The 19,792-nt window shown below is 40.6% G+C and overlaps 1 protein-coding gene across 3 annotated transcripts in view; it reads left to right on the top strand.

Annotated features, from left to right (window-relative positions):
- The window catches only part of LOC139972093 (alpha-actinin-like), an 81,641-nt gene that overhangs the window by 23,848 nt on the left and 38,001 nt on the right, over positions 1–19,792 (top strand). Inside the window, exons 2-5 of one of the 3 annotated variants that reach the window (XM_071979017.1) lie at positions 2,026–2,260; positions 9,414–9,500; positions 13,231–13,318; positions 16,037–16,115. In XM_071979017.1, coding sequence (XP_071835118.1) covers positions 2,026–2,260; positions 9,414–9,500; positions 13,231–13,318; positions 16,037–16,115 — 489 coding nt within the window. Of the gene's footprint in view, positions 1–2,025; positions 2,261–9,413; positions 9,501–11,655; positions 11,744–12,715; positions 12,804–13,230; positions 13,319–16,036; positions 16,116–19,792 lie in introns of all 3 variants that reach the window. The other 2 variants (XM_071979018.1, XM_071979019.1) reach the window with 2 other exon arrangements.

Below are 19,792 nucleotides of genomic sequence, written 5' to 3'. Positions count from 1 at the left end.
TGTAACATGTAGGTATTTTGTAATTGTACCCTGTTGTTCAATGTCTACGTAATATCTCATTTGGTACATGATGGCTTGCATGTGTGAGATATTTACACTGTCAGAGCTCATAAACACATGACATCCTATTCTATAAAACATCCTTCCATGTTGTTTAAGAATCAGTTCCAATTCTGGTCTATTAATGTGGTCATCATGATTAAAGGAAACCAGTTTATTTTGTTTTCCTGGTGCCAGCTCATCTCCCTTTTCCTCTCAGTAAACAGTCATGCCTGTCATGTTGTTCCTGTCTCAATGCCTTACTTTACTAGTTCATGTTAATATGTCAAAGTGCAAGCTTTTCTTTCAGACTGTCTTTTGTATTCTTCATCTTCTTGTGTTATTACTTGAGATATCTGTTGTCATAGTGTCAGTGTCTATAAGTGCTGCTAACTTTGTGTACAGTAGTTTAATAGTGTTTGGACATGTCTGGTTAGTAAGTGAATCCTCCATTGAAGGTGTGATTTAAGTTAGTGTTTGGACGTGTATGTGACATGTCTGGTTAGTAAGTGAATCCTCCATTGAAGGTGTGATTTAAGTTAGTGTTTGGACATGTATGTGACATGTCTGGTTAGTAAGTGAATCCTCCATTGAAGGTGTGATTTAAGTTAGTGTTTGGACGTGTATGTGACATGTCTGGTTAGTAAGTGAATCCTCCATTGAAGGTGTGATTTAAGTTAGTGTTTGGACATGTATGGGACATGTCTGGTTAGTAAGTGAATCCTCCATTGAAGGTGTGATTTAAGTTAGTGTTTGGACATGTATGTGACATGTCTGGTTAGTAAGTGAATCCTCCATTGAAGGTGTGATTTAAGTTAGTGTTTGGACATGTATGGGACATGTCTGGTTAGTAAGTGAATCCTCCATTGAAGGTGTGATTTAAGTTAGTGTTTGGACATGTATGAGGCATGTCTGGTTAGTAAGTGAATCCTCCATTGAAGGTGTGATTTAAGTTAGTGTTTGGACATGTATGGGACATGTCTGGTTAGTAAGTGAATCCTCCATTGAGGGTGTGATTTAAGTTAGTGTTTGGACATATATGGTACATGTCTGGTTAGTATTGAATCCTCCATTGAAGGTGTGATTTAAGTTAGTGTTTGGACATGTATGAGGCATGTCTGGTTAGTATTGAATCCTCCATTGAAGGTGTGATTTAAGTTAGTGTTTGGACATGTATGGGACATGTCTGGTTAGTAAGTGAATCCTCCATTGAAGGTGTGATTTAAGTTAGTGTTTGGACATGTATGGGACATGTCTGGTTAGTAAGTGAATCCTCCATTGAAGGTGTGATTTAAGTTAGTGTTTGGACATGTATGGGACATGTCTGGTTAATAAGTGAATCCTCCATTGAAGGTGTGATTTAAGGTACCCCTCTCTTACCTGTCTCTCCTCTACTATGGCACTTTTCAACTCTGATCCACAAATTGACACTGCGGATGACCCTTGACTGACTACGCATTCCTTCCCTAATCAACCAAGCTGTGACTTCTTAAGTTCTATATATGAGCCTGAAATTGTTGCAACGTAAAATTATTGGTGATAGGTTAATAACGTATTATTATAGCCTGTAACAGTTTAATTATTGATGTGGTAAATAAGCTGTTGTAGGTAACAGTTTATTGGTGATATGGTTAATATTGATTATAGGTAAAAGTTAGGGTGAAAGGTAATTTAAGAGTCCTTAATAGGTCAAGTGAGAGAGTTTATTATACCCACCCACTACAATATCAGTGCTGGAAGGATACATACATGTTTTAGTACTGCCTATATGACACAAAGTATGACACACAAGTAGACACACAGTCAAGGACAGTAGTGTCTGTATTACAAACATAGCTTTGTAATTGTACACATTTGACATTTAATGACAATTCATTTACATTCTAGTGTACATGTATTTTGTGTGTGAATAGCTTCAATTTTAAAACATGAAAACTGAAATTGTGACATTGATATGATAGTCCTGTTTTTTCTCTCTCTCTCTAGACATTCACAGCATGGTGCAACTCTCATCTGAGGAAGGCACAAACACAGATCGACAACATAGAGGATGATTTCTGCAATGGCTTGAAGCTTATCACGCTTCTGGAGGTTATTTCAGGAGAGAAACTTCCCAAACCAGATAGAGGCAAAATGAGAGTGCACAAAATTGCAAATGTCAACAAAGGCCTTGACTTCATTGCATCTAAGGGTGTCAAGTTGGTTTCCATTGGTGCTGAAGGTACAGTATGTTGTTACTCAAAGATGGTCTTGCTTGATTTTGGTGTTCAAAACTGATTTGGTTTTTAAGTTTTCGGTCTTTTGTACAGAAAGGGTCCCCTGTGAATACTTACAGAATTCACTAATTTACTTCGCTCCTCGCTTACCTGTCTCCTCACAACCTTAGCACCTCATTCTACCGTGCCTATAAAGTCCTGGTAAAATAATAACACTGTGCGCCCTCTATGACCGAACCCCCCCCTCGGTCACTCCTCACTACTCATTCTACCATTAAAAGTGTCTTCACGTGAATTTCTTGTGGATATATTTCCCTTGGATTTCGTCTTGGTTTTCTTTAGCGATCTTTGGAAGTTTCTTTCCTCGGATTCTTAGGAGTATGGCAGTCCTTTCCAGCCCGATAAGTATCCTTTTTTGTTGAAAGGGAGGGTTTTGGGGACTGTTTTTATTCCTAGTGCGTTTCCGCCCTTAGGTTTTTTGCGGGGGTAGCAGTTCCGCGAACTGCCTAGGTTTCCCGCCAATTTCCCTTCCCCACGCTATAGGCGTGTCGTTGTATTTTCATGTTCATAGCATGTCTACATTGTATTTCTATTCACGATTTCTTCTTCTATATTTCGCTCTCTCATGTTCTTTTTCAGCTTGTGTTGATTTTGTTAGGCCACTTCGTAGCGTTTTTCGTATTTTGCCGTTGCTAGGTTACGCTACGTACCTCTACTCACCGTTATGTACCTCCCGTTCTCTCCCGTTCTCTTGTTAGTTTGCATTTTTCCGTAAGCTTAAGAGTTAGTCTTTCCTTAATTCGAGCGTTTTAGTTTGTCTCGTAACCAGCTGAAGTTTTTTTTTTAACTTTTCGATGTTTCGGCCAGGCAGAACCTGGGTCGAACACGATTTGTGCCCTAAGTTTAGAACCTACACCAGACGGGACCCATGCCTGGTCTGCATAAATTTTTCGCCAGCCCAGTGGCACTAGATAGACCAGTGGCTTACGAGTCTAAGAAGCAAGCTTTAGGGCAGGCTGGACTTGATTCCTTAGGCCATCGGCGCCCCAGAAAAAGATATAGGAGAGACAAGAGAGAGAGAGAGAGGAGGAGGGAGAAGTGGTGAGAGAGGTGGAGGAAAGTGGCCAGGAGAGGGCCGAAGGAGAGGTGGAGAGAGAGAGAGAGAAAGAGTACCCCTAACGGTCCCGGCGACGTCCGGTTGATTACGGCCAGAGGGAAGGGCAGGAGCAAGGCTCCTGCCAAGAAAAGACCTCTTGAGAAGAGGCACGGCTCGGCCGGGCTAGAGGCAACGTCTCAGTCCGGGTCGCAGCAAAGAGTACCCCTAACGGTCCCGGCGACGTCCGGTTGATTACGGCCAGAGGGAAGGGCAGGAGCAAGACTCCCGCCAAGAAAAGACCTCTTGAGAAGAGGCACGGCTCGGCCGGGCTAGAGGCAACGTCTCAGTCCGGGTCGCAGCAAGAGAGACCCACGGAGCGCGGGCTACAGGCCACGGAGAGCTCGGGTCCGAGAGAGAGAGTACGACCGAGGGGTCGCTGAAACGGAGCCGGTCCCATAGCAGGCTCCGGGAGCCCGGGTCCGGCGAGAGAAAAAAAAAAAAAAAAAAAAAAAAAAATCCCACCGGAAAGGACAGAATGTCCGGGTAGAGGAGTACCGGCGTGGTGGTACCCGGCGTGGTACGCACACAGAGACGGGCTCCGGGAGCCTGGGTCCGGCGAGGCCCCGGGTCCGGCGAGACCCCGGGTCCGGCGAGACTCGAAGGGAAGGCAGAACCGAGGTTTCACTCCAGATCCAAAACCGCCCCCGGAGCCGGGAACCAGAGCTATACAATCGACTGCTGGGTACTCAGAGATTGGCTCCGGAGGGCCCGGGCCCGACGAGAACGGGGGCGCAGGGGCAGAAGCCCGGTCCGCAGATCTCCAAACGGGATCCAAAACTGGTCCCGAAGTCGGGAGCCTACGAGAGTAACAACATTTACAACTGCGACATTTACAATAACATTTACAACTACAACAACATTTACAACGAGATTAACAACTGCTAGGCCCCCAGAACGGGGTAGCAGGTGCAGAAGCCCGGCCCGCAGACCCCCTAACCGGAGCCGCGGCCGGTCCTGAGGCCGGGAACCGACGAGATTACCAATGCCGGGCCCCCAGAACGGGTTAGCAGGGGCAGGCGCCCAATCCGAAAAGAGAACCAGCCCCGAGCCAGGTTCCCACGGCAAAGGGAGAAATACTTATCCCCAGACACCGAACACAGACATCGGTGCCGAGGAGCGAGCGCAACCCACGGGCCAGCCCGGCCGCGACACCACGATCAATCCCAGACCAAAGAATGGAACCTGATTTGTTCCCCGGCAAGGACGACCTGGTTTGCAGAGCGTCGGGCAGCCTGTCCGGCCTAGACGACGAGGTCGACCCCTAGATTTCGGGGTTACAGAGGACGGTTACTCCCGCTTCCCAGAATAGGGGGAGTGTCCCCCCCCCCCCCCCCGGAACTAGCAGCTTGAGCGGCGACGACAGGTTCGAATCATTTGCGGAAAAACACCGCTACCACTACACATCCCAAATGTGTGTTTATTTATCGAGTACCTGCAGACACTCATGGGTCATATTCTCCTCGCTAATTATACTCCTCTCTAATCATAATTCATCGCCATTTGCCTAGGTTAAAATCTTACTTGTGTTTAAAAAAAAAAAACACTGTCGTTTAAAACACTGGTGAACCCACTTCCAGAACAGGTTAAAATGCGTAAGACAGGGGTTTCAAATCGGTTCTCATGACGTACAGTATTCCGTTTACTTTAAAACCTTGGCAAACTGCTAGGAAGAGAACTTTCTCGAGACTTGGCAAAGTGCCAGGAAACATAACGCTCATAGATCCTTGGCAAACTGCCAGAAAAAAAAGGTACAACGTGGCACATTTGTTAAGAGAGGAGGGGGGGGGGCCAAGCAGCCACCTGGCGTGACACGTGTAAGCTCAATTTTACTGCAACGAGCTATCGACTACGTGAGCAATCCTATGGAATAAGCCTTTCTTCCTATTTCTTTGGTGAATTACCAAGACAAACGCGTTAGTAAGTTGAAAAAGGGGTAGGATACAACCCCCAGCAAGTTCCAAGCGCTAACACGCTCCGAACATACAGCATGCACTTCATGAATAATGTTCGATGTTCCGACATCTTAAGCAGAGTTGCATTTCGTAGCACCTAATGGCCTAGTCTTGACTAGCCTAGGCGCTAGGTGGTTTCAATAGGAAGCTGGAAACCTTTACTGCACTACGAAATGGACACATCTCGACAGGAAGAGATTTGAGAAGTAACGGGTACGTTATCATAACATTCAATACGTGTTTAGTACGTTAAATGTGGTGTTGATAAAACGTTGACATAAGATGTCTATGAGATATTACGTTATATTAATGTTATATTAATGTCTTAACGGAAATTGTTTTGAAATAATAGCCCCTAAAGGGTTTCGGTAACATATTTCTTACACCTCTAATAACGCTATCATAGCAAAAGACTAAACATTTAGTAACGCCTTTGTGTTTGCTGAGTAACTCCCTGGACTCCGTTACACAGCCAGGATTTATGAGGTGGAATTTCTACAAACCCACCCTACACATACCCTGTTGGGAGTTTGTTCCTGGTGAGTAGGGCTGTAGCTTAGTTAGCTCAGTGGTTAAACCCGGTGCCTTCCAATCAAAAGGTCCCCGGTTCAAGTCACCCCAAGATTAATGTATGTTGTCCAGTTACAGAGCTGTTGACAATTCATAGTCATGGACATTAAAATATGAATGTACGAGACTGACTTTGGTCAGCTTGCGGCTTTGATAAGCCAATGAGGCTTCTTCACAAGTTCCTACTTGCAGGATGATCTAAACTACATACACAAATACATACATATACTGTAGTTGTAAAAGCCACATAGCAGCAGTAGCATTGATTAAGACTCTGATGAAGCAAACTATCCATTCAGTACTCAATTTTTGGAGAGCACTGTGGTCAAGCGGTGTAGGCAGTGTACTGGTGATCTAAGGCTTGCAGGTTTTAGTCCTGGCCAGATCATTCTGTTGTTTCCTTGGGCAAGGCACTTTATCTCCATTGCGTCTTTCCATCCAGGAGGGATTTCTCTCTGTTTAACAGGTTATTGTTGACCAGGGTAATATTGCTAGCGCCTCTGGCTTCGTTATCGATAGATAGGCCGGCGCAGTTCAACCCTCAATATTATTATTAATATTATTTTTCATGGAAATAACCTCCATTAAACCTCCCTACAGGGTACAGCTTAGGTCTACATCATCAAGGCATTACTTTTCTTCAGAGGTTTTCTGATTGCAACTGGTTGATAACTAAAGGGGTCATCAGCAGTACTGTGGTACTGCATTCAGTACTGCGAGGGCTGCTGTACTGCAGGCGCTAACAAGGTCATCATACAGGCCACTGTCCTTGACTTCTTTAGCAGCATATACAGAGAAACCACTTTCCTGCACCACAGTGGCGTCAGCAGGGCAAAGGATCGGCCCCAACACTCTATTTGCAAAGACAACCAGGTTTCATGTACTTCCGCCTCGCTCTCAGGACTCCAGGGCAGAGAGATTGTGCCGTCTGGCATGGGAGACCCTCACCACAGCTGCAGAATCTGGCACGGCCCTATGGGTCTCCCATATAGCCAGAAAGGAGAGTGTGAGGGCCGATGCTCTGCCCAGGGGACAACTCGACCCCGACGAGTAAACCCTTCGCAAGGAATATGCGGTAGGTTTTTCCACATGCTCGGCATACCTCGGATAGACCTGCTTACGACAAAGGGCAACAATGGGCTGCCCATCTTTTGTAACAGGCGGTCCCACCTGCAGCCTTCCACATAGCGCCAGGTCCCTGCCTCGAGACGGACCAGAGGTTTAAATTCTTCCCCCCCCTTTTTGGCATGATCAGCCAGATACTGAGGAAGATTCGCAGCTCCAAGGGTAAACTCATCCTAGTGGCTCCCTCCGGACCCTGGGTCCCAGGCCGCAGGTCCCACACGCAGGCCCCAGACGGGGACGCCTGGTTTTCCAGACGGCTCCACGCTGGGCATTAGCCCAGACATTGACCAGCTCACCAAAGGCATGGCTAATCGCCGTCCACGAGTCAGACAGTTAGCCCCCTCTGCGGGGCTCTCAGCAGTGCTGCATGCCCTGGCAGGGCCGCTGTACGAATCAACGGGGAACGCTTCCCTGGCTGCTCTTACAAAGAAAACACTCTTCGTCATTGCGGTAGCGTCAGCGTGAAGGAGTTACCTCCAAGCCCTAACAACCAAACAGAACCACATCAGATTCGAGGGCCATGGGGCGAGGACGGTTCCAGACCCGTCCCCTATTGCCAAGAACCGGGCCTTGACTTTCTTGCCCGGGGACATTTTCTTTCCGGAAATCAAAACCCTTTCATCAGTGGCTGAGGACAAGCGATGGTGCCCAGTCAGGGCACTGAAGTGGTACTTAAACAGGACAGAGAAGTTGAGACAAACAACCTCCCTTTTCATCCTGCCACGACCACCTTAAACAGCAGCCGCCAAGGATACCCTATCCCGATGGCTAGTAGAGATGATCCGCCTGTTCACGATGGGGGGATACCCGGCCAAGAGATCACAACATCAGTGGGGCCTCGGCTTCCACAGCTCTCTCTGCCGGTATCCCGATACAGGACATCCTCAAGGTGGCAGCGTGGAAAACACCAACTATGTTCGTCGCCTGTTACTTACCTGACACTCTACACGCCGAGTCAGCTTTTGGTAGCGCGGTGATGCGAGGTCCGGTTGGTACTTGGTCCCACCCCTCGGGCCTCCCACCATCAGGCAGTGCCACTCGGTGCTAAGGTTGTGAGGAGACAGGTAAGCGAGGAGCGAAGTAAATATTCCAAAACTTACTGGTTTGGATATTTACGAGTGACGAGCTTACCTGTCTCCATTCCCGCCTCCCTCCCCCTAGGGGGTGGGACACAGCCGGATGGGGGAGCAGTCGTTCGACTAGGCTCACGACTCCAAGCACATCACCAGATAGACAGAGCCAACAACTACTAAGAGTCACCGGCCAGGTCTATCGGTGAAGGTAACTTTGCACCCTGTGTTTTTCATAGGCGTACTCACCTAAGTTGTCTTAGGGTTAGCAAGCGTTGGGCCTTTACAGGATGAGGCTCCTTGTTAGGAAAAAGGGGTAGTTTCGCCTGCAGTGCTCAGGAGAGTGTCCCCCCCCTTACCCGCTGCGGCGGGGAGGATTACACTCTCCCTGCTAGGTAGGCATCAGTGCCTTTTGTCAAGGGCTCACCTTTGAGAAGTTTAGTCGACGGGAGTCCTTGGGGGTGGCCAGAGGATTCTGGCCACCCCTATTTCGGTGACCGTGAGGCCACTTTTAAGGAGTGGTCTCATGAGTAGTGAGGAGTGACCGAGGGGGGGGTTCGGTCATAGAGGGCGCACAGTGTTATTATTTTACCAGGACTTTATAGGCACGGTAGAATGAGGTGCTAAGGTTGTGAGGAGACAGGTAAGCTCGTCACTCGTAAATATCCAAACCAGTAAGTTTTGGAATTCCTATAGTATAGTAAGTATTTAAGTTACTTCCCTCCTCTCTTACCTGTCACCAATCTACAACAATCAATGAATTGTAACAGAATGAAGCAAATTAGGAATTCTGCGAAAATGGCATGTAGTTCAACTTTTGAATGGCCGATTGGGAAGGAGGAGAACATGGGGGCGGTATCCCAAATGGGATGTAAGGGGAGCAGTGCTAAAATGTTTGCAGTCATGTAATTAAGGTAGATAGTAGGATGCCAATGTAGATAGGAGACAGGTGAGTATCGTCGCTCATAAATCACCAAACCAGGAAGTTTAGGAGAGAAAGTATTTTGTTGGGACAAATTACTTGATAAATGACCTAGCCATCCAGTTAATTATTTCTCGTTCTCTACAAGATTAGATGAGATACTTTAAATAAAATAATAACATTCTTGAAAACTATGTGTATGTAGACTAGGTACATGTCCGATCCTCCAGATGATGTTATCTGACCCGATGTCCTCCTCAGGATTTAGTAATCTCACACACGTTGAGTCATGACTTATGATCATGTTAATTTAATGACCATTTTGCCCCCTGTATCAGTTGAGCATCTTTCAAATATTTACAGAAATCGTTGACGGCAACCTCAAGATGACCCTTGGTATGATCTGGACGATCATCCTCCGTTTCGCCATCCAGGATATTTCTGTGGAAGGTAAAAATTGATGAAATTTTAACTTTTGAGGAGAAACTTACAACTGATGGTCAATGAGTAAGATTTATGGCACCTCAACATTGTTGAATATTCTTGAAAAATGAAGTTTTGGTGGAGGTGTGTCAACAACTATTTATCTTCTTGTACTAAAGCAACATTTCCTTCCCCCTCCCCAGTGATTAAAATAGACCAATCTAGATTATAATCTTGGGCAGTATAACAGGACAAGTTGCAATTCAGAGCATTTGGAGAACATTGAGTAGTTATCAATAGAATTTACTATTATAGCAGATCTCTATGCTGTATGTGCTTGTTACTGTAGTTTACTTTTCAAGCAATTTAATAGCCCTCTTGAAATTCCTGGCATATCATTGTAAGAATATAAGGGTGGGACTAAAGTGACTAATACAACATATTGCTACCTTCAACCATAATGACCTCTAAACAATAACTATGCCATGGATCACAATTCTTGTAGTGGTTATCTACTTGTTGGTAACAATAGATTAACCATATTGCTTCCCCAAGTATCCGGTTAAGAAGCAAAAATGGCATTTTTAGACAGGCAAGAAACTGCAGATGTTAATGTCCCTAATTTCTCCTTTTAATTGTATTATCCCATTCATTGGTGTTGTTTACTTTCTTGATAAAATTCCCCTCTGCCCCCGCCCCTCCCCTCCTAACACCTCATCCCCCCCTCCCCCAATCTTTTACTTCAAAGATCAAATCATACAGAGAACCTGTTATTATATGGAAACTGCAACTTCCCAGGGACCTGTGAATAAAGATTTGGAATCAACTTTCATAACAATGGGAAGTTATATAGCCATAAATACTCATCTAACTTAGCTTTGATGTTACTTCCTTTTAATATCAAAGTTTCATTGCACTTTTAGTTAATTTTATTATATAACCTGAACAGATTGAAAGTAGTCTGTTCAGAGTGAAGTGAATGAACCAAGGTACCTGGTTCTTTCTGCCAGCGCATATAATTCCCAAACTGATTATGAGGGAGACAACTATTGTTAGGTATTTTGAAATGTGTTTCCTGTTCATTTCTCTGTTTTATTCTCATATCTTTGCTCCCCTTTTGTTTGGATATCGCTTTTCTACAGCAGGAAATGTATTTTATTACATGATTTGTGTATGGTACTAGAGACCAGCTATACATATTTTGGAACAAAGAAAATATAGCACATCACTTTACCTGTCTCCACGCTAGTGCTGCACTCTCATCCTCCATGCTTTGTATTTTATATTTGTCTTCTGTTATTCATGTGGATATTGATGCATTCACAAGTGAGGTACAAGGTGAATATAATTTGTGGCATAAATCAAATTAATTAACAATGCTTGGAATGGTTGTTCCATATGCTGGCAAAAAGAAACCAGAATTATACCCATAGCACTTTGTTGGAAGCCATTATATGGAAAGAACAAATTTACTGTAAAGTATTTGAAACAAAGAACTGAATGGCTACTATCATGGATTTTCATGAGTCCCTTTGAAATGTTGACGAACCCGTTAAAGGGAGACTTTAGGCATACAGTTTAGATAGAAGAAATTGTTTTAAGTCTTGAATGCAAACTTCCTAAGATTCAAGTATATTGTGTTTGCATTCTCACTGAACTGCTTTATTCTCCTGTTTTTTTTATGAGGTTTTGGCATATTCTACAATAATTTATCCCAACTTTTTTGGAGGAAAATAATATTTTTATTTGAAATTTTTGCCTTTTCTCACTGCTGTTAACAACTTCAGGCATTAACGTTATCTTTATGTTATCTTTATCTTTTCTTTAACTTGATTTTATGTTTTGTTCTGCAATGTATACTCCTTATCAGCTAAACAGAATTTTGTTCTTTCACTAAGAAAACTATCAAGGACTAAAAGCTAGTGTTTATCTACAAAACATATGAATGGATTAGAAGTTGAAATAGTATATGTTTGTCAGGTTTATAGTGCAGGAAGATTGGAATGCTACAAATGTAAAACATAAAGATAAATACTGTTCATTTGATAAAGGATGAGGTTCAAGTGGGATGGGCAGTGGGGGAGTTCGAGGGGAGGGGGGGGGGTATGAGAGGGGCCTGCGAGAGGATTAGAGATAAGAGGTTAGAACAGTTGATTCTAACCATCCTTTCTTGGGTCTTCAGACCAGTCTTCCAAAGAAGGACTTCTACTTTGGTGCCAGAGAAAGACCGCTCCCTACAGAAATGTCAACGTCACCAATTTTCACACCAGGTGACCTTCGACCTCAAGCCTGCCATTTTGAGCAAAGTTTGGACCTAACATAGCTATAGAAAGTTGTCCTGGTTTTAGCATGAGGGTCATATTGATGTGATTTGTTGGTTAAATTGAGTAATTGGGATTGTCATCTCTTGTAGTGAATTCGATGTTTACCAGAACTAATTGGTTTTGTATGCTTGAGTTGCTGTTTTATCAGGCATGCTCTTGTTTGACCAATAAGAATAAAGGCTTTCTTGTTGTAACCAATCAGAATGGTGCATTCTTGCTTAGACCAATCAGAATAATGTGTTATTTTTTCCATGTAGTTTTCACTGAACAAAATGTCATTTTTAATATACCTTTGCCTCTTTTCCTCCTGTGTCTCAGGTGTCCTGCTACAGTACTTGTTTCACCCAGTTGTGATAACACAGATATAACAACTTAAAAGTCATCATACTCTTCCAATTTGTTTTGCTGAAAATCTTAGATTTCAAAAGTACTTTTTTTGAGGTTCTGACAATCCAAATTGTTGCCAGACTGTCCAAATTGTTGCCAATTAGAAAATTAAATGTCTCATAGAGGTAAAATGCTTAGGGGTTAAAATACAGCACGAATGACCATTGTTTGAGGACAAAATACTGATAGCCTTTAAGCTACCCAGCATCTTAATGTTTCTTTGCAATGGTGATGAACCAGTGAATGAATAGTCCATAGTTAATGTAATGACTGGTTAAACCGTGCTACTTAAAAGTTAGGAAATGTTTGGATTTGTAATATTTTGCATGCCACTTTCTGTAGCATTAGTTTTCATGAGAATTATTTGAAGTTATCCCTATCTTTCAAATATTTTTGTTCAAATTACTGCATGCACGGGGCTATATCCTTTCACCTTTGTTATATACACTTCCATGTGTTTTAAATAACTAACTTTGCTGCATGTCTTTTGTCTTTGTTTTCTTGATTTGTTTTGCCTGTTCTGCCAATCAGATTTTACTGCTAAAGAGGGTCTATTGCTTTGGTGTCAGAGGAAGACTGCACCCTACAAGGAAGTCAATGTGCAAAATTTTCATGTGAGGTATAAAGTAAACCGCACCAGCCTTGCCTGTGGAATATAAAATCAGCATAGTGGTCTTTGTCGCGTATTGCCAATGATTTTTTTCTTAATAATTGTTTTTGGTTTCCAACTAATTTACTCAGTGCATGAAACCTGCAAGCTCCACACCTAATATCTGCAGCATATGTTTCTGTCTTGCATTTCTTTCATTCCTTTTTGTTTACTGCCTTGTATCAGTTGTACCGAGTCCCCCCTCCCCCCCCCCCCGTCTCAAAATGTTTCTTTTCAAGCACTTGCAGAATAAAGCTCACTTGTGCTTGTCGACCGTTTATGTCAACCCTGTCCTGCTACTGACATGCCACCTGCTGATTTTTTGTTTCACCTGACAAATTAATTAATTGTTATATTTGATTTTGTGATTGTTTTATCTCGTTTCTTCCAACATCAGAGATGACAGCCAAGGAAGGGTTGTTATTGTGGTGCCAACGAAAGACCAGTCCATATCGCAATGTTCGTGTCAAGGATTTCCATATGAGGTGACAAACATTGTTGGCCATATTGGATGAGTAAAACTTGGAATTAGCCCTGGTGTAAACATATATCATAAACCACCCATAGATAAATACTTGACATCATATCACAATTATTCATACTCCCTGTACAGTGTCATTCTCTCACTGCCATCTTGTGAGAGCAATCACTGTGGCTTTGGATCAAGCTAAGTAGATGTAAATTAAACATAACATTGTCATTTAAATCTTGTAGGTATAGCACCATGATATTTTCAGGTCTTAGTCTACTAACAAGTCATGGTTTAGATTGTTTCACACACTTGCTTGAGTGGTATAATCCATATCACTTTGAAAGAAGTAAACATGTTTACATTTCTGTCATAATTATATTTATATACCAATGACTGCTAGGGGAGAAATACTGGATTTCTCACTTATCAGTATAACTGTGGAGAGTTCCTGTCCTACTGTGAACCTTAATGAAGTAAATATGTTTGTCTAGAGGGAATAGTAAGACCCGCCACACTTTAAATACTACAGCTGTAGTACACATGCGCAATACTCATAATACATTACTTATGTGTGTGTGTGCCATGTAGGAACATGTGCATGGAAGACTCGCAGCCTTTGAACTCATAGTGAAGGGTTACCTTCAGTATACTGTCTTGCAGTCAAAAATAGAAATGGTCTCAGAGGAGTTCTTTTCTCCAGCATTACCTGGTCGTTTATGTTGGAGAAGCATCTCATAGTTCAGTCTCCATGCTTCTCCCCTGAACGGCCCAAAGAGGAGCAAACTTTCTACATCTCAGCCATCTTCCTCATTCCTACCTGTCCATTGATATATAAGTTGCTTCCCTATTAATCAGATTCATTAGCCCTATACAAGTTACCAGATCACATTCCAACATGCTCTAAACTTTCTACATTCAAAAGTATACTTAAGACCCATCTTTTCACTTGTTCTTTTGTAAATTAATCTGCTTTCTTGGTAAAGCGCCTTGAGCAGTGACTTTTGTCTACTGATTGGGTGCTATATAAGTCTCTTTTATTATTATTATACATTGTATGTTTGTTACCTGGCATATCATATTACAAGATTGAGAACAGTTGTGAGTTAGTTGTGCTACTAAAGATATTGCAAGATGGTGGATGTAAAAACTACTCTGAAAATTGTAATCGGTCTTTGTACCTCAAACTTGAAAGTTTGAAATAAAACCATCAATTGTTACTTAATTCAACATTTCTTATTCTCAATCTAGTTTTAAATTACTTTCTAATTTCTGAAATTGACAAGAATCAATCATATTGACACTTCAAGTGAGAACAGGAAACAATAAAACCATAAAAGCAAATCTTTCTCACCTTTTGTAGAATACCATAAATAGTTACACTGTGCACACATAGAAGTATCAGATTCTTAAAGGATTATTACATCATAATAAAAGTGCAATGCAGTTTTGTCACTTAGGTATGTGTAGATATTAATTTTTAGCTTGAAATTGATTATGACTTCTCTCCATTTTATAATATAACTTGAGCTAGCTGGAAGAAAAGAATAAACTTTCAAACTTGTTGCCAGTACTTGCCCCTCCACCGGCCTGAGCTTCAAGTACCTCTACTTCTGATATAGTCATTTTAAAATTACTTCATTGTCAAGTCAACTAGGGGTCTTGCCCAAATCCTGCATATTTATCAACATTGACATACTGTTTCCATATGAAGTCACTTCAAAATGTCTGTACACACACCTACATATCTGAAAGATTGAATTAAGTTATCTTTTTTTATAAAATAACTCATGTGAATCATACAAGAAATATTTGATTGCTAGTGCTTGCTGCATAGTCCAATAACTGATAGTAGCAACAACCATGTCTGGTATGTTTGTTTAAGGTGTTTATGGTTGAGCAATAACAATGTTCCCATGCCAATAAGACTATAACTAGAAGGATACCAACTGGATTATTTTTCATATAATAACTCTAGGGTTATGTGTACATGAGTGGTTTGTATGTGTACAAGTACACTGACTTGTCAGTGTGTTAGTATCATGTATACACTAATTACACTTATCATATGGATTAGAGAAGGAGTGGGGCATGGCTTCCTATAATAAGTATCAAACAATATTAGTTTGATCTTAATATGAATCTTTGGTCGGCATCTCCAAGGACCCAGTGGTATGTAATGTATGTCTAATCTTGCGTGTGATTCCTTAACACATCAACAAACTAATACGAATGGGTTTCCTGCATGATGATTAGTCCATGTGATCAATATAATGATTGCTGATTGGTCAGTTTGACTGCATTGTATAAGTACTAACTAACATGAATTGCATTTTGAAAGTTCAGTGATACATATTACATCATTTCTTTGTACATGAAAGGTTTAGAGACTACAGTAAATATTATATATATGAATAATTCAGCTGATACCTGATCTGAGGCATATATGTAAAGTTACAATAATTGAAGATTTCATTTGATTAGGCTATAAGATTTAGAAGTTTTGTGTTACCAGCAGAGGTAAATATGTGAAATCTCCAAGGAAGAGCTATAATACATATGAAGTATTCATTGATTGAAAATAGCCCATATACTGTATGTACTAATGTTTGAGGGGAAAAAAATGACAAAAACAAAGTGGGTATATTTGTAGGATGAGGTGCAATGTTTTGTATCTACTCACTGTATAAAAGGTATCACATGCTTCAACACATTATCTTGATTTACTCCACAGCTGGAAAGATGGTTTGGCATTTTGTGCCCTTATCCACCGTCATCGACCAGAGCTGATTGACTACCAGTCATTAAAGAAGGTGAGTTAGGCTGTTGATGCATGTCCTGGGCACACACCCTGATTCCCCCTTTCTTCGGTTCTCTGCTCACCTCATTAACACCTTCATTATTATCATTATTGGTCATTCTGTCAGAATAAAAAACTTTCTCTGTTGGGTTTTACTACCAGTGGTCACTTTTCGATTACATCTTGAGAACTCATAATAACAGTGAATGATACTCATAACAATGAATGACACGTTAACAATAGATGGTACTCATAGTAACAGTTGATGATACTCATAACAATGAATCACCCGTTAACAATAGATGGTACTCATAATAACAGTGGATGATACTCGTAACAATGAATCACATGTAAAAATAGATGATACTCATAATAACAGTGAATGATACTCATAACAATGAATGACACGTTAACAATAGATGGTACTCATAGTAGCAGTGGATGATACTCATAACAATGAATCACCCGTTAACAATAGATGGTACTCATAATAACAGTGGATGATACTCATAACAATGAATCACATGTAAAAATAGATGATACTCATAGCAAAGGATCACACGTTAACAATAAATGGTACTCATAATAACAGTGGATGATACTCATAAAAATGAATCACACATTAAGAATAGATGGTACTCATAATAACAGTTGATGATACTCGTAACAATGAATCACATGTAAAAATAGATGATACTCATAATAACAGTGAATGATACTCATAGCAAAGGATCACACGTTAACAATAAATGGTACTCATAATAACAGTGGATGATACTCATAACAATGAATCACACATTAACAATAGATGGTACTCATAATAACAGTTGATGATACTCATAACAATGAATCACACATTAACAATAGATGGTACTCATAATAACAGTTGATGATACTCATAACAATGAATCACACATTAACAATAGATGGTACTCATAATAACAGTGAATGATACTCATAGCAAAGGATCACACGTTAACAATAAATGGTACTCATTCAGAATACAATATAGGTGGTACTTACAAAAAGAATTACATTTTAAAAATAGATGGTACATATTATTTAGAATTTGTTAGATATGCTTTACTGCAAGGTACATATTTAAAGGACCAATATAGCCCTCTTACCCCATTTGCTACCTCCCATTAACTTACAAAATGAACCCTCTTAGTGGTATAAATGAGCAACTAACATAACACAAAGAATAGTTCCCTGTAGTAGTTGGTATTGCAATCCATATGATTGATTGAATTATGGTAGTTATAGCCATAATAAGCAATGATGCTGACCTTCTTCATACTCTAGCTACACTGTTGTCTTGGATAAGTGGATTAGTGTCATTGTAACCATAGTGCTAACAGTGCACAGTAGTGTAAACTATAATACTGTATACATTGTACACTATTGTTTGTTCCAGTAATTACCTTCATGAAAGGGAAAATGAACAAAATAGGAAAAGAAATTGCAACATTTTGCCTCATCTCATTCTGGGTTTGCTTTATATCAGCTCTACCAATCTGGCTACAAAACTTTCTCTTGACATTAAACTGTGCTTGCCCCAATCTTTGTCATGCTTTACTGAAAAATTCTATTATTTATTTTGGTAAAAGACTTCTCTGTCATGTTTCTAAAAAAAATCATCCATCACTGTTATCATACCATTCAATTATTTGCACTGAGATTTTTTTAAATTTTATTTCTCAAAATTTGTCATTAAGTTTATAGTGACCAAAACATAAAAAAAGTAAAATGAATAATTACTACTAGTATGTATAGAGGTGACAATTAACAGGAACTGAAACATGGGCAGAGTTAAAAATGTTTTAGTTAACGTATAAAAGGTTATAATGACCACCTTCAATTCAACAAACCATAAAATGGTATTAAATAGAAATAGTTTGTAAAAGGGGTTTAAAGGAGATGACAACAGATGAAAATCTGTGCTGTTTGCTGCTGGCTTAGTCTTTAATTAGTAATGTTGATTAAAAGGCATGCAAGCCACAACACAAATTAGGTCACTTATATCAGACTACTCAGACAGTTTTGATACTCCAGTGCCTGGTGTTGCTATAATTATAGTTAAGAGTGTATGTGAACCTATTGCCTTGACCAGAAGATTGTAATTTCCTGCTTCCTGCCTTTAGAACTCATCCATAAGGGAATTCCCTGTTTAAAGTAGAAATTGCTTGCTTTGGCAGGCCGAGATATTCTTAATTGCATGAAGAATTCATTTCTATGTGACTGGAATGAATTAAAACTAAAAGATTTCAAGCACTTTGCATCCTTCTTTTAAGCTTTGTCTCTGGAATGTAAGATTCTAATGGAAATTTAGATATTTGCAACATTCTCTTGTCAAACCACCAAACGCTTGCAAATTCCAGAATGTCTCCCCTCTCCCTTCCCCAACACCCCAATCCCTCTAAAATTTTCTTACTAACATGTAATAGAGATATTCTAATACCTGCTTGGTTGATAGGATACTTGATAGACTCACAAAGAATATCCACTGGTTCTATAAAGGGATATATGATTTCAATATTACCTTAGATGAGAAACGCTGCTTCATGTAACATTTGTAAGTGAATCAATAACGGAAAACTAACTGGGAAATTATTAACAAAATTTGCAAAAGAATAAAGACATTTTGGCTATGGTAGGATTGGAGCCAGTGACCGTGGCAATCTTGTACTCAGCCTGGAGTGGCTATCCCTGATAAGCCATTTCTTTGTTGGGAAGGGAGAGGCCACAGTAGCGCTGGCATAACGGCTGACCAGGGATCCATTTCTTTGTTGGGAAGGGGAGTGGCCAAACTACCTGGCATAACGGCTGACCAGGGATCAAACCCCAGTCTCATTCTTGTTTCATGGAAGACTCTTCTTTTGGCTGTTTCACTGTAATGTAAATGCTATGATGTGTAGTTAAAATTTGCAAGCTTAACCATGAGTTTCACTAAATGCAGAGATTGGAAGCTAACCTGCTAAGGATGGTGAACTGTAAACTTTATTTCTGGAAACTCTAGCTAGCTTAGACCAGTTGAATGTTATGATTAGTGAAGACTTCAAGTTTTGATTTACTAGCTGGTAGACTAAGGTGGTCTTTAATGGAAACCTACTCATTAGCTTCTAATATAAAAAGGAGTTTGATTGGTTCTTGTTAGGCAATGACCCATCAGGTTAAATTGGGATGTCAAGGGAGCAGCAGGATTCCTAGAGTGACCCTTGTTGGAGACCAATTAAGGACATCTCATCTTCATGTTCTGTATTTAAGAGATCAAATGCAGCTGCTCCGGTGATTAGTTGATGTACATGATTATCTCATGATAAGAAACAGTTGACTTAGCCGACATATCTGATTAATTAGTGAATTGAAAAGTTGTAAATGGAAAATATTCTCTTGATTATCTTGTGAATAGAAACAGTTGACATACATGAGTAATATGTGAAGAGAAACACTTAAGTAAATTAATTTGTGATTTGAAACAGTTGATCTGATTAACTTGTGATCAGAATAGATGACTGACCCGATTAACTTGTGATCTGATCATTTGCGATAGTTGATTAACAAGTCTAAAGAACAGTTGATTTTCATAATGTTCATGAATAAGCATAGTGAGTTAGTATTCATGTAGCAAAATGTGATTTGATTTGGAAAGTGTTCAGTGATAATTTATATGTGGCAAATTAAAGTATT

The sequence above is a fragment of the Apostichopus japonicus genome, chromosome 8 (genome assembly GCF_037975245.1).
Source record: "Apostichopus japonicus isolate 1M-3 chromosome 8, ASM3797524v1, whole genome shotgun sequence".
NCBI lineage: Eukaryota > Metazoa > Echinodermata > Holothuroidea > Aspidochirotida > Stichopodidae > Apostichopus > Apostichopus japonicus.
This window is presented reverse-complemented; position numbering and strand designations above follow the sequence as displayed.